Genomic DNA, 14037 nt, shown 5'->3' on the forward strand with positions numbered 1-14037 from the left:
CAAGCCAAAGGCGACAGTGGGAAGGAACCAAAACTCCATCAGGGCATGATGGAGAAAAATAAACCTTGGGAGAAACCAGACTCAGTCGGGGTGCCAGTTCTCCTCTGGCCTATTAACACACCGTGTATGATTATTATTCTGGCAACCTTACAGGTCAGAAATCATATTAGATCGGAATATTCAACATTTCAGGGTATCACGCAAGAGACAGGTTTATTTAGGATGGTGCGTCGATTACACAAGAGTATGAATACATGAAAGATCGGAGTTATTGCGCCGGAGACGGGTTTTTGAGCACAATTTCAAATCTATTGTATTGCGTGTCATTTGTTCATTGTTTTCTGTGCAGATTCAATCCCACACTAAATCCCCCCAATTATTCTAGAATAATTAATTATGTTTAAATAGAGGTATTCAAATCATTTGGTGAAATTGTTTTTATATCAGATATAATCGCAGAAAACTAAATTCCAATTTTGTGCAGCCCTAATGGTGTGTTGGATAAGGGTTGGAGATAAACCTTGCAGGACCGAGTTTACCCATGCCTGGGCTAGAGCCTTTTTACTGGGGCACGAGCCCCGCTGAAATACTTTACCAAGTAAACCATTACTGATAAATGATTCTCTGATGATGGAAATTACAGTATACCCATTTGATAACATTTTTGCACATCCCAAAAATAGAAAAGGACATTATTTTTGTACAATTTAGATACTGTGCAGTTGCGTAACCGGTTGAGAACAACTGCTTTAGTTTCCATTTGTCTGCCATGAATGAATGCACTGAGCCTTTACCCGTTGCTCCAGCAGGGCTCTGCGGATGGACACTCTCTGCTCCAGGTCTTTAACCTCCCTCTCGTGCTGGGTGTCAGTGTGCATCTTAATTTTACTCTGGTACGCATTGAGCAGCTCCAACTCCTGCTGCAGCTGCATCCTCAGCACCTGATACTCCGCTTCCTGCGTCTCATCCAATCGCAGCTGGAGTGAAACGGCATAAAACGGCAAAGGTTAATAAGGCAGGGGTGAACAACAGACTCTAATGCTGGAGTGTGGCTGCTGGGATCAGATGTAGGGGGATACACCTTACCAAATACAGTTTTGAGAGTATGTCACTGATGGTGTAGGTTTGAGTGAGGGTTTTGGTGAACAGTGGGATGGGAATTGTGATTCATGTGCCCTTGCCTTACTCACAGCCTGTGTGGACAGCATGTCGTTGATCGAGTGGTCGTATTGCTCGGCCAGAATAGCCAGCTTACGAGTCTGCTCATCTTTGAGACGCTTCAGCACGGCCTTATGGTCCGACTTCGGCGTGTTCTCCAGCAAGTGGTTCCTCAGAGCTTTAAACTGGCGTGTTTGGATCTTACACGTGTCCTGGAACTGACGCTTAATCTGCAGCTCTTTGGACTACAGGAACAGGGAAGAGGGTTGTAACAAGGTTTGAACAGACAGATAAGAAAGAGTGAAGGGGAAAGACAGAAGTGTCCGCACGAATGTGCTGTCCTTGGACATTAAAATTTAAAAGAATGTCATTTATTTGAATGTAGTATCATTGCGGGACACATGAAAAGGCACAAATCATTTTGAGCAGAAATTCTCTAGACTCCAAATAAAATATTTGGTGTCTTTATGTGAGAAACCAATTAAAAACATTAATTTTTTTAATTAAGTTTTACCTAAAACAGTTAAAATACATATTTGAGTGCTATTTAATAAACTAATACTGCCCTCAGTTAAACATAAGTGTTGATTAGAATTCATAAGAAACTTTAATAAATGATAACAAATGAGTGGAAAACAAAACTGAGATGATAAATAAGACAAAAAATATATAAAATATAAAATGAACCAAAGGACAATGATTATAGTAAAGAATTTATTTCAGAAACATACAACAGAAATCTTTGTTTTGAACAAAGTAAACATCCATTCATGCACAAACACACAAAATGAGGATGAAACGCACACACAATGGCCTTTAAACAGACGGTGCAATGCAACATAAAATAACAAACATTCATCAAATAATAAAGACAGAATTTGTGATTTGGTAAAAGAAAAAAAGGGAGCATAGCATATGTAAACAATAAGTAACAAAACAAAATTGACATTCTCAAAAAACAGAAAAAATATGGCTAAAACTGAAATGGATCCTTTTTTTGCCAAGAAATGTAATTGTCTTAAAATGTTTCTATTGCATTTCCTCATTACGCATGTCTCATTTCCAATGAAAATACACAAATGGTCCCTTTGATTATGTTAAGCTTTATCTGAAAACCTTTTAGTATTTGTTGAGATTTTACAGAGCCTCTCAAATATAGATAATTTGTGAGCACAACTATGATTTAATCTTTGGTTGTCAATTTGCATTCTTCTTGTCAAACCTCACATTAAATGATTGTCAAAATGGCTTCTTATTATGGTCTTTGATATGCAGTAATAGAGTACTAATAAATATAAAATAACAGTGCCATGCAAACATTGAAAACTAGGGCTAGCCTATGAAAGTCTTGCATAAATGCTTCATCTGAACAGGCTAGACCTCTCTTCATAATATGTCCAAAACATTTGTTTACATGGTAAATATTAAATCAGACCATTGCATCTAGTGCAATAACAATATATTTTTCTCCTAAACTCAGTATACATATTCCCAAATTCAATGGTCTAGAAACACATTTCCTCACATACTGTTGAGTAAAATAGTTTTGGGTGCTAAAATACGTCAAGTATATGACCGTCTATGTGCCAAAAAAAGCACATCAACCACCCACATCTTTAGTAATACAACAGGAAAACAGCAGGTTCCTGTTTGATAATTTTCTCTAAATAAAATTGCATATCTCATGCACTGAATTAATAATAGATCACCCACAATGCAGAGTAAATATTTAACATAAAGTTAAGAGATATGTTTAACATTCGATAAAGTTCACTGCTATAGTGGCAGAACTGAACTAACAGCATTTAGGATTGCTTATCCGTCTGATGGTGGAAAACCCCAGATGATGTGGCCTTTCAAAGCCATTCATGAGGTCCTGCCTCTAAAACTTCCAGTGGGAGGACTTTATAAAAATATGTATTAATATTTTTAGCTGCTTTTAGTTCTTCGGATACTTTTTGAAATGATACAAAACACTGATTTTGCAACAATATGCAGTCTAGTTTTCAATGATTTTTGTTCAATACAAAACGTTTTATAGACCCAGGACTGCTTTTGAAAAGTAGGAAAAATCATTGTGGCTTCATCTGAAAAACTTATATTGCACTTCTGGAAGAATAAGCTTGTAGTGTTGCGTTTTTTGGGAGATCTATAGTGTAAAGCAATGTATTATAATCCACTTTCACAGTAGACACAGTAAATTAATTTAGCATTTAACATGCATGGCTTAATTGAAAGGCCTATGGTCATTTTCACAAAGAGCCATTTTGGTTTCACAATATAATAAAATTTCAATGTCGAAATTAAGACCTCCCTTCAAAACAAAAAAAACACACAAAAAAATCAAGATTGCACAGACATGGCTTCAACAATCACCATAATAACACATAGCTCTTGCTATTTGAGAATAAAATAACCGAAAAAAACCTAACTTTTACAAAAAGCACAATAATCAACTAAAGCTTTCCATTCACGGGCAACTGAATTAGTTGAAATAAAATAGTATGTTCATCTAAAATGGAAAGTTCACCCAAAATAAAAACTCTGTCATCATTCGTCCCAAACCCATAAACCACTGATATTTTAATAAAACCTGAGAGGTTTCTTTCTCTCCATTGGCGCCTGTATGACATTAAGGATTTTTTGGGAAGTTTTGTGGACTTTCAAATGAGACACAAAAACGTAAAGATATCTTAATTTGTGTTCCCAAGTTTAAGTAAAGTCTTATGGGTTTAGAACGACATGAGGGTAAGTAAATGACAGAATTTAAACTTTTGGGTGAACCATCCTTCTTAAGAGTACTTCCCTGTAAAAAATCGGGCACAAAAAGGAGTGCATGGGAGCAAACGGACTAAAATCAGCCATAAGATCAGAAAAAAAAGAACAATGGATGAATGGCATGTGCATGCTCACATACCTCCCTTCTTCCATCTCTATCTCCAAGGCACTATCTTTCCTTTCAAACTCCTCCCTGAAGCGGTTCTCCTCAACACGCTCTCCCACCTCCCTTCTTCCCTGTACACCCTCTCTCTCTCCTCTCTTCTCCTCCTCTCCTTCTCTCGCCTCTCCCTCATCCTCCGCCTGTGTTCCCTCACGACTCTGGGCAGAAGCGTGGGCAGCTTGCTGGGTCTCTCCATTCGCAGCAGCCCGAAGGCCTGCAGCCGTTTCAGGTAATTCTGCGGCAGTTTCTTCAGTATACGCTTGGCTAAGCGCAACACCACAGAGTTAGCCAAGTCAGTCAGAGTGCCGAGAGGTCGCCGGACAAACCGGCGTCCCAAAAGCAGGAACCGTGCGAACAGAACCGAGTGTTTGCTTTTGGCCTGATACTGTGCGCGAAGGTTATTTAAAGGCACCGGGATTCGAGACTGTCGCCCACCCCAGTTGCGTCCGGCTTTAGGGAACATGTCGTAGAGGCTGCGCTCGGTCAGTCCACCCACAAGAGACTGGCACACGGTGAAAAGAGGCTTTGGCAGTCGAAAAAGAACTCGCATCCAGAGGCGATTGAGTTTACGTGGGGTGTTTTGGAGGAAGACCCTTGCAGGCCGGACGACCAGGACCACCACAAGGTAAAGCGTGAGGAAAAGTGAAGGTGAGCTGAGAAAGGACGCAGAGATCAAGGCTACGGGGACATAATAAAGTCCTAAACTCAAAGACAAACCCAGACTGAACAGGCCTGAGCCCCAATACGTCAGGGAAAGGTATGTGGAAAATGAGAGCGAGCAGCAGGAACGCAGGAATAGGTAGGAAAAGAAGAGCGCCAGGAAGGCAAGCTCACCAGAGAGAAGGATAGAAGCGAGCGAAGGAAGAGGAGGCGAGCGGCGTAATGAAAGCAGGAAGACGGAAAGGAAAAGAAGGGTGAAGACGGATGGCTGCATGGCAGCCGAGAGCGAAAGAACAAGGCAGATTGCGTGACAAAAAAGCGAGGGAAAGGTAGGTTGGGAAGATGGAGGCGTGTAGACGGGCGGAGGTTCCAGCTCCTCTAACGTATCCGGAAAGTAGAACTCGGAGAGTTCATCTGCGTCACGCTCCAGTGGGCGGCGCTCAAAAGAAGGGGCGGGCATTAGCTCTGACGGACAGCCATCGGCCACACCTCTATCCTCTTCCTCACACTCTGACTCGCTAGCCTCATCCCACGGAAGACCTTCTACTTCTCTGGGATCGGCGTCAATTTTGCCCTCAACGTATTGCTGTTCATCTAACGAGATTTCAGTTTGATCTTCTGCACTTTCGTTGGCTTTGTCAGCTGATGTTGCCTCATCTTCCACTTTTCCTTCACTGTCTATTGTTTCACATTGGTCAGTAAATGTCTCTTCAGTGTCATTTCCTTCAAGAAGTTTTATTTCCCTCTCATCTTGCTCAGCTGTGTCTTCCACATCACCTACTAGCTGCCTCTCATCGCCATCTATCTTTTCTCCATCTCTCTTCTCTTCCTCATCTAGCTGTTCCTTTGGCTCCACCCCTTCACCTTCAAGCCCCTCCCATTCACCATTATCCTCCCCCTCCCCTCCTGCATGCTCTGTGATGTCAGAGTCACTCACTCTCAGACTCTTGGGTTGCTGGCGGACTTCGACGGCGTGCTTTTGCCGCAGCTCTTGTTCGCGGCGTTTATTGTACTCCATCTGGTTGGTGAGTTCGGTCTGGTGCTGCGTCCGGATCAGGTCGGCCCGCGTGCGCTGCACCAGACCCAGCTGCCGGAACTCCAGCTCCTGAGTCGACTCGTGATGGCGGAGCAACATGGCGCACTCTAGATCCTTCAAAGTCTGTTTCTTGTTCAAGTCCTACATCGAGACAAGTATACGGAAAGAAAGGATGTAGAGGAAGGTGGTTAGAAAAGCATCAGGCAACTGTGGTCATGCATAAATGAGTACATGGTCAGTAGCTTTCATTGGAATGGTGTCATTTAAGAGCTCCCTTTGGAAAGTGTGGAAAGAAATTCATTTGCAGTTGTGAGTAGGTGCATCTACGTCAGACCGTGATCATCAAACTCGCTGCCCTGTTAAACATTATTGTTAACTAAAGCTAAACATTAAAAAAGAAAGCCAAATAAGTATATGTGAGGGCCATATGTGCTGGGTATTGATAAAATATAGTAATGGTAAATAAATGTACAAATCAAAATCAAAAATGTTCCCCAAAATTAATTAAATTAAGCTTTCTGGACAAAAAATAAATAAATAAAAATTATTTTAGGGCTTAAGGTCATTTTGACCCGCAAGGGAAGGATGAGGATTTTTAACAAAGCTTTGTAATTTTACTGCTGTGGTGTGTAGTATAGTAATTTATACTTATCAAATATTTATTTTTTATTTTACAATTTAATTAAGTTGTATTACAATAGTAATATTTCTTTCTTAAAGAATATAATAATAAAAAACAATCTGTTCTGCTTAAGTGGTAGGTGCTCTTTCATTTCATCTTAAAGTGCATCAGATTGATGCATTTAACTTTAAAATATACAACATTTTATACAAAATCCATTGTGAAAACTGCTTGTGTTAAGATGACTGCTTATTGACATAGGACAAACTGGTATATTTGCTTCTAATGTTTTCGGTCACAAGCAGTGTCACAGTAGTCATGCAAACTTTCCAACAAATAATACGGATAATCAAGGATGACCAAATATGGGCAGATTATTTCTTTAGCTCTGTACCTCTCTGAGCAGGTCTTGCTCCATGTTGTGTCGAGACAGCAGCATCTTCCTCTTGTACTGGCGACACTGCAGCTCGTAGTATTGCCTCTGTCTGCGTAATAACCCTGCCTCTTCCTCCGCCTGGAGCTGCTGGAGACACTCCTTCTGCTGAACCAGCCACTCCTGCTTCTCTCGCTTCGGCGTCGACTGGTTCTCATTGAGCTCCTGCACACAAGGCGGAAATATTCAACACAGCATCTGAGTAAAGCTATATATCTTATTCCTGACGAACCTACTGCGTTTTGAGTTATGGGTGGCCCTTCCGGTTTCCATGCTAAAATATAAGCAAATCATTTTAAATCATAGGGTTGCCCTACAAATAAAGCTCTTCTGTCAGTTTGGCAATGTGCTGTCAGTTTTCCTTCATGTTTTATTTTCGGACATCATGAAAATAACGTAGCGCTTGCTATTTTAACGTCACGTAATAGCAAGAATATCAACGGCAAGAGCTCTTTTCAGTCGCTGCATTCATTTTTCCCTTTGCATTCGGCTGAAATAGTATAAAAAAGGAAAACGTATATGTCTGTTCTCCTGCTTCAATTCACGATATATCCATTAATTCACTGGACTCAACAAAGAATCTTGTTTTTCTCCTCAAATCCCTTTCCAGGTTTGTTTTCACAGGTAGATACAATTTACTATTTGTCAAAATGACAGAAATCACTTTGAAATAGTATCAGTTAATTACCATTTTTGATTAAAGCAACATATGATGCATAACACAGATATATATTACTAGTGATATTTAACCCGTCTGTTATTTCTGCACTTCTGCACAGAATCGCACTTTTGGGTTTCTGGGTTTTGGCACTCATTCATAGTCTGTTAAAAGTACCTCGTTGATGCTTTTAAAATTTTAAATGTCCTTTTAATGTGCGATGGTTACAGGCTGAGTAGAATAATGTCACCTCATTGTACACGGTTTAAATAAACGGTATTTTTGCGTTCATAGAGCGAGCCTTTCACTGATTGTTTACAGTGGAAATTACACCCATAATTCACGCAGAGCGTCATAGGCCGTAGGAATAAGGTGGATGGGCAAACAGCCAAATCAGATTCTGACGTACCTCTTTAAGTTGCTCTTTGCGCTGCCTGTACTGGCGTTTCTGAGACTCGAGCAAGCTGGTCAACTCCTTCTTCTGCTGGCCCAAGATATGCTGCTGGAACTTCTTCTCTTCTGCGAGAGCACCTTTAGTCTAAAGAGTAAGAGAAGGAGTAAAGAAAAGTTGCTGTTTTTAAATTCATTGCCATATCTTTACAGGATATTAGGCAGACACAGACTCAACAAACTATAAATACAAACATTTCATAAAATTGTATTTAGAAAAAGACAACAATTTCACACACAAACACACACACACACACACACACACAAACACACACACAACACTATCAAAGATTCTTTGATAATGTACTTGATACGAAATAAGTTCTTCACAGTTTGTCCTGAAAGAAAGAATTCTCATGACATTTAAAATTAGCAGATTGTCAGAATAAAACGGCCATCAGCCTGACTTTCACTCACTATCTCTCTTTGTATGGTCACATCTGTTTTTACCCAGAAGGTGTTCAAGGCAGAGATGGCATGTTGCTCCTTTAGGGGAAAAAGGTCAGTGCGTTTATTTTTGAGCCAACAAGTCAAAGATGGGGGAACGTCTCTTGTGTTCCGGAAGGCTCCTACATATGGATCGGTTATTTTCTTCTATGATGTAATGTACACTTCTTATTGGACGAATCCTAGTACCACCCCTGAACATATAGCTAAACAAATAAACACTGTACAATAACACTTTGAAGAAGAAAGATTAAGGGCCCCATTATACACCTAACACAAGTGTTTTTTTGCTAGTTTCAGGCCGAGTTATCTGCACGTCAAACTCCACGTTGTTTAAATAGAAAATGCACTCACGCTCATCTGTTTACCCATGGGCGCGTGGTCTGTAAACCAGGTGTTTTCAGGCGGATTGTTGGCGTGTGGCTATTTTGAGGAACTGAAAATGACTGACCATTGACCAACACTAAAGCCAATAGCGCAGTATTTTTTGTGTTATCTAAAGGGTGTGTTAGAAATATGAGGCTATCCGAGTGCACGTACACTCTGCTTATTGCACACACAGAGGGATGCGCAGCAGCACACACATTTTTAAATATTAAAAATAAAAGGATTGCTTTCTGGAGAAGCGTTCAGTCTTTCCACTCACAAATTCCGCCATGGTGCAAACGCAACTGGTTTTTAAAGGGAATGAGACTGGTTGGTTTATTGCACATTCCGACCAAAACACACCCACGAAAAGACTAAGGACAACCCTTTTGGACTATGTGCTGGGCACGCCGACCATTTTTCCCATTAATAAACTAGCAAATTCAAAAAGTGGATTCGGACAGTCAGATCATTAAAATAGGGCCCTTAACCTTCTTCCCTTTAGTGGAGTTATTCAAGGGCTGAAAATAATTACACAAAAACAAAAACATCTAACACAGATGAAAAACAGATGCTTCACAGACAAGTTAGTGCAAAAATATTGAAATCTTCCCATTCTGCTTGCCAGTTATCTAATATAAACTGGCTGATTAGGGGCTTGAGAAGTTGGTATTTATAAGGAAAAGAAATCTGGAACCATCAAGCGTCGCTTCCTCCACTCACCTCTTTCTCCAGGATGCCCTGGTGCTTCTTGCCAAGCTTGTCTGCCTCACTGCTCAAGTTGTTTCTCTGCGTCTCCAGTTCCTTGTCAAGCCTAAGCTGGTGTTCGTCCATCTCGGCCTTCAGCTTGTTCTCCAGCGCCATCAGCTGCTTCTGATGCTGCCGCCGCATGCGTTTGTATCCGGACATCTGCTCTCTCAGCGCTGAGCCCTGCTCGTGCTCCTGGATCTGACGGGTCACCAGCGAGGCGGTGCGGATTGTGGCGAAGTGGTCCCGTCCTCGGCGTCGGCGACCCCCACCAGAGGGGCCCTGCTGCTGGGAGTCCACCTCCGGCTGGTACGGGTCGTCATAGATGTTATCATGGATCTGTGTGGGGACAGAGAGGGACAAATGATGGAAGAATCCTACAAATATATGTGTCCCAGTGTTGGTATAGAAGTTTGGACATATTACTATTTTTTATATTTTGGAGATTAATCTCTTATGCTCATTAATCCTGCATTTATTTGATAATAAAATACAGAAAAAATAATATTGTGAAACATTACAATTATTTTTGTTTTTCTTTATATATATATATACTTTAAAATGTAATTTATTCCTGTGATCAAAGCTGCATTTTCAGCATCATTACTCCAGTCTTGTGTCACATGATCCTTCAGAGATTTTATGCTCAAGAAACATTTATTAAACTGTGATACACTACCATTTAATATTTTAGGGTAATTAAGATTTAAAAGATTATACTTATCCAGCAAAGATGCATTAAGATGATCAGTAAAAACTATTTTACAAAAGATTTTAAATATATCCCACAAAAACATTAAACAGCAAAAACTTGATAAGAACCATTATTAAAAATATTGAGCACCAATAATAATAGATTATTATTTTTGATCAAATAAATGCAGCCTTGGTGAACAATGTACTTCTTTAAAAAAACATTTTAAAAATATAATGTATATTATATATTATAAAATATTTATTCTTTTGATGAGTAGTTTAAAAAGTCGTTTCACCACAAGCAGCTCAAACTAAGCCATGGACACGCACCAGAGGTTTGTGCAGCACCGAGCTGTTGGAGGTCACGGTATGTTCACCCTCCTGCATCATCGCCATCTCTCCACTGTCATCCGAACCATCTGCAAGGCTGTTTACTGAAGAACTCTGGGAGCTGGCACTTATCGACATCGACGGCAGCGAATGGGAGCTCTCCATGCTGTTCACCGTGCCCGTCCGCAACATATACTGCTCTACATCCTGCAAGACAAGAGACTGCATTTAAAACCAGACACTATGATACCAGGAGGAGATTGTTACCCCAACTAGTTTTAAAATCCCCCGGAAATGCCATTTGCAAAAAACCCTAACAAAAAAAAACACGGAATTTAATTGAAACATTTAACCCATATCAGTCCTAATGAATACTTGCATGACTTTTGACATTTGATCCAAGCAAGTTGACATAATGTTATTTATGAAAGGATAAAATTCAACAGTGTGTTCTAGAGCTGAGGAATGTAATTGTTTTCATGTTGCATCACAATGTTGATGTGAACCATTCTGCATGGATGCATATATGTATTTAAATGTAATTAAACATTATATAATACATTATATATAACTGATTATATTAAAAAAGGTTGCCATGTCATTTGACATGCTCTAGCTAATTAAAAAGTTTTAAGTGTGTGTATCAATAAAAGAACTAGAGGACCAGATACAATGTGATAATACATCGATTGGTTACCCTCTGAATCACAGTCAAATCATCAGGCAAGTTAAGATTAACACCTCTAGTGTGCTCATAACCCATTTTACATCCATAATGTGATGAATTACAAAAAATGTATCCACTGATTGAATTGATTGCGAAAAGGCCTCTATAACAAAGGTTTAGAATCACACACAAAAAAATTCAGTCATACATTTCAGGGCTCATTTGAGAGCAGTGGCAGCAGAGCCACTAAGTTCTACAGATGGAAAATTGAGCATAAATTTAATTTAATCATAAATTTACTACCGACATTGTTTTGTAAAGTCCAGTTACTAATAATATTATACGTCTGTTTAAAGCTACACTATGTCCTTTTTCCATCCACTAGTGGGTGCCCATTCAAAACAAAGGTGTTATTTGATGACGCCAAGTTTGAACTCAGAATATTGGTGTAGTCCAAATTTAGACCAGAGCCATTGAGGTGTGTGCGCTGCTGCGGTGTGTGAAAGTAATTTGAAAACAGACTTCATTCGCCTCAAATGAAAGCATATTTACACTGAATCGTTTCCTATCACATATAGAGCGTGCTATGTGCCTTTCACCATATAGAAATTAGTAGATCTGTGTTAACAACTGACGATTTCAGCCTTAGCTTCAGCAGTGTAGGGGGCGGGCTTTAGATTCTAGAGAGTATTTTGATTGGATAGAAGATTTGACGAGAAAGTGAAGTCAGCGATGATGTGACCAAAATCTGAGATTTGTTTTAGCGGAAGTGGGAGACTGTAAATTTTGAATGCTTATATCTCCTAAATGCAAATTTTGTCATAGTTTTGGAACATACCAGCTTATTCATAACTTTAAGGCTAACACGGTCATACTAAAAGCTAAAAAACTTACATTTTGATTTCAGTGGACCTTTAAGTGTGTTTAAAATGATGTTATGACATTACTCTGTTTGTTCGCTTGGCGGCTGCAGTGACACTTGTTCACACTGTTAAGCGTAAAGCGTTTCTGACAAATAAAACCGTAAACTGAGGGTAACGGATATGACGCAATTGACAGGCGACTCCCTCTCAGACGTCGTGGTTCATTGGTTAAAATAGCAATTTTCTCACAGTTTACAAATAGTTGGAAACATTTGGGATATTGTAAGAAATATATAATATACATATAATATATACAAAATATATAACACCGCCCTGGTGGTTTTTGGGATATTTTACTGCAAAAATACTACATAGTGCACCTTTAATGGAAATGTAACGGTGAAGCAAGGAGTTTGAATTGATATGCAGAATAACAGTAAATGTGCAAAATTTTAAATATTTTAATCTTATTAAATGTATCATTGTTCTTCTATAGTATCACTCTGAACTGACCGACAGCATCAGCGATTATAAAATGAGCGCTCTTCACTTTAGTCACAATTTGAAGAAAAGTTTTTCATGAGACTTTGTGACTTCCTACTTTTTTTCTCATACATTAAATAGTGGAAATAGCTAAATAAGTCGTGGTTCTGTTCGATCTGATATCTGTGGTTTATAAAAGAGTTCTGCACCAAACGCTTCATAAAAGATCTCGCAGTAGCGACGTTGATAACTGTGGTGAATTAAAGAGCTTTCTCACTGGATTTCCCAGCTCTGTGTCGTAACAGTTTAGCGTGATCGAGATCTGACGCGTATGAGCTGTCTATTATTGCTCCGAGCTGAGAAACGGTCCGTGCAGCGCAGTTCTTTCGTTTATTGTTTTATGATTGTCATTATGTAAAAGGAAAAGCAGTTCTTATCAGTTGGGCAACGTGGTGGACACACCAGTGCAACCTCGAAGAAAATTTAGTTGCACAAGCAGGAAAACAGGTCACAGTCAGGAGACCTGTACTTGGAGAAACGCCACCAAAAAAACTCATTACAACAATAGCATGTTCTGAAAGCAAATAAGGTCATTCTTGTGTTAATATTGACTTAAGGCTAAATAATTCAAAAGTGTCAATTTGCCATTATGTCACAAACAAATCACTCAAGCTCACTCAGGGTCAGAACGGGACAAGAGAACAAAAGACTCCAACTCCCGACGTTTGAAACATGAGCTGACAAACGTCTGAAACGCAAGTGAACAGACAATTTAGGGTTTGGTAAATTGTTTTGTCTATGTCTATTTTTAAAACATTCTCCTCTGGTTCTATCTAACAATTGGATGAAAGGACGGAACCCAGGCAGACATATTTATTGTACTGACCAACTGGCACATTGATATTTCCAAATATAGTTCTTCTACTGCAGAGAAAACAGATGAACCGATAGAGAATGACTCTTTCAAAGGTGTGGGATTGTGAAAATCAAAGTTCCTTTTTTCTATTTGACATCAAGCAGAAAGGTTATCCCACCTCTTCCTCCTCCGTCCCCTCGGTGGCAGGTCCATTATGTGTCTCCTGAAAAAGGATCTTCTTCATCTTCCGGTATTGCAGGTTATCTAACTCCCTCACGGCATCTTTAGTGCGTGCTATCAGATCCATCACCACCGTCACTGGACGCTCACGGCACAGGAAGTGATGCTGGAGAAACGAAGCAGAGAGGTTTATTTCTGAACGGCATGTTCAGAAAGTGTAACGATAGTCTTAAAGCTCCTCAAAAGACTTACTTTAAGCAGCACATCAGAGGTAGGTCTGTCCTGGGCAATCTTCTGCAGACAAGAGTCTACAAAGTTACGGAAATAATCCGACCTGAGAGGTTGGGAAACAAAATATGCAAATTAACTAGCTGAATGTAGTGTAAATCAAAAGGCATGTCCTGGTACAAAGTGAATAGCACTTATAAACCCGTTTACGTGCAT

At 39.7% G+C, this 14037-nt stretch overlaps 1 protein-coding gene across 6 annotated transcripts in view; it reads right to left on the bottom strand.

Annotated features, from left to right (window-relative positions):
- Positions 1-14037, bottom strand: part of taok2b (TAO kinase 2b) — a 30382-nt gene that overhangs the window by 3459 nt on the left and 12886 nt on the right. The window contains exons 10-19 of one of the 6 annotated variants that reach the window (XM_067429196.1): positions 13846-13927; positions 13592-13759; positions 10545-10751; positions 9495-9857; positions 8376-8444; positions 7918-8046; positions 6812-7015; positions 5697-5936; positions 1191-1403; positions 795-977 (exon numbers count right to left, since the gene is read on the bottom strand). In XM_067429196.1, the coding sequence (XP_067285297.1) occupies positions 795-977; positions 1191-1403; positions 5697-5936; positions 6812-7015; positions 7918-8046; positions 8376-8444; positions 9495-9857; positions 10545-10751; positions 13592-13759; positions 13846-13927 (1858 nt within the window). Of the gene's footprint in view, positions 1-794; positions 978-1181; positions 1404-1858; positions 5937-6811; positions 7016-7917; positions 8047-8375; positions 8445-9494; positions 9858-10544; positions 10752-13591; positions 13760-13845; positions 13928-14037 lie in introns of those variants that run through there. The other 5 variants (XM_067429195.1, XM_067429198.1, XM_067429197.1 and 2 more) reach the window with 5 other exon arrangements.

Source organism: Pseudorasbora parva, chromosome 21 (genome assembly GCF_024679245.1).
Source record: "Pseudorasbora parva isolate DD20220531a chromosome 21, ASM2467924v1, whole genome shotgun sequence".
NCBI classification, from domain to species: domain Eukaryota; kingdom Metazoa; phylum Chordata; class Actinopteri; order Cypriniformes; family Gobionidae; genus Pseudorasbora; species Pseudorasbora parva.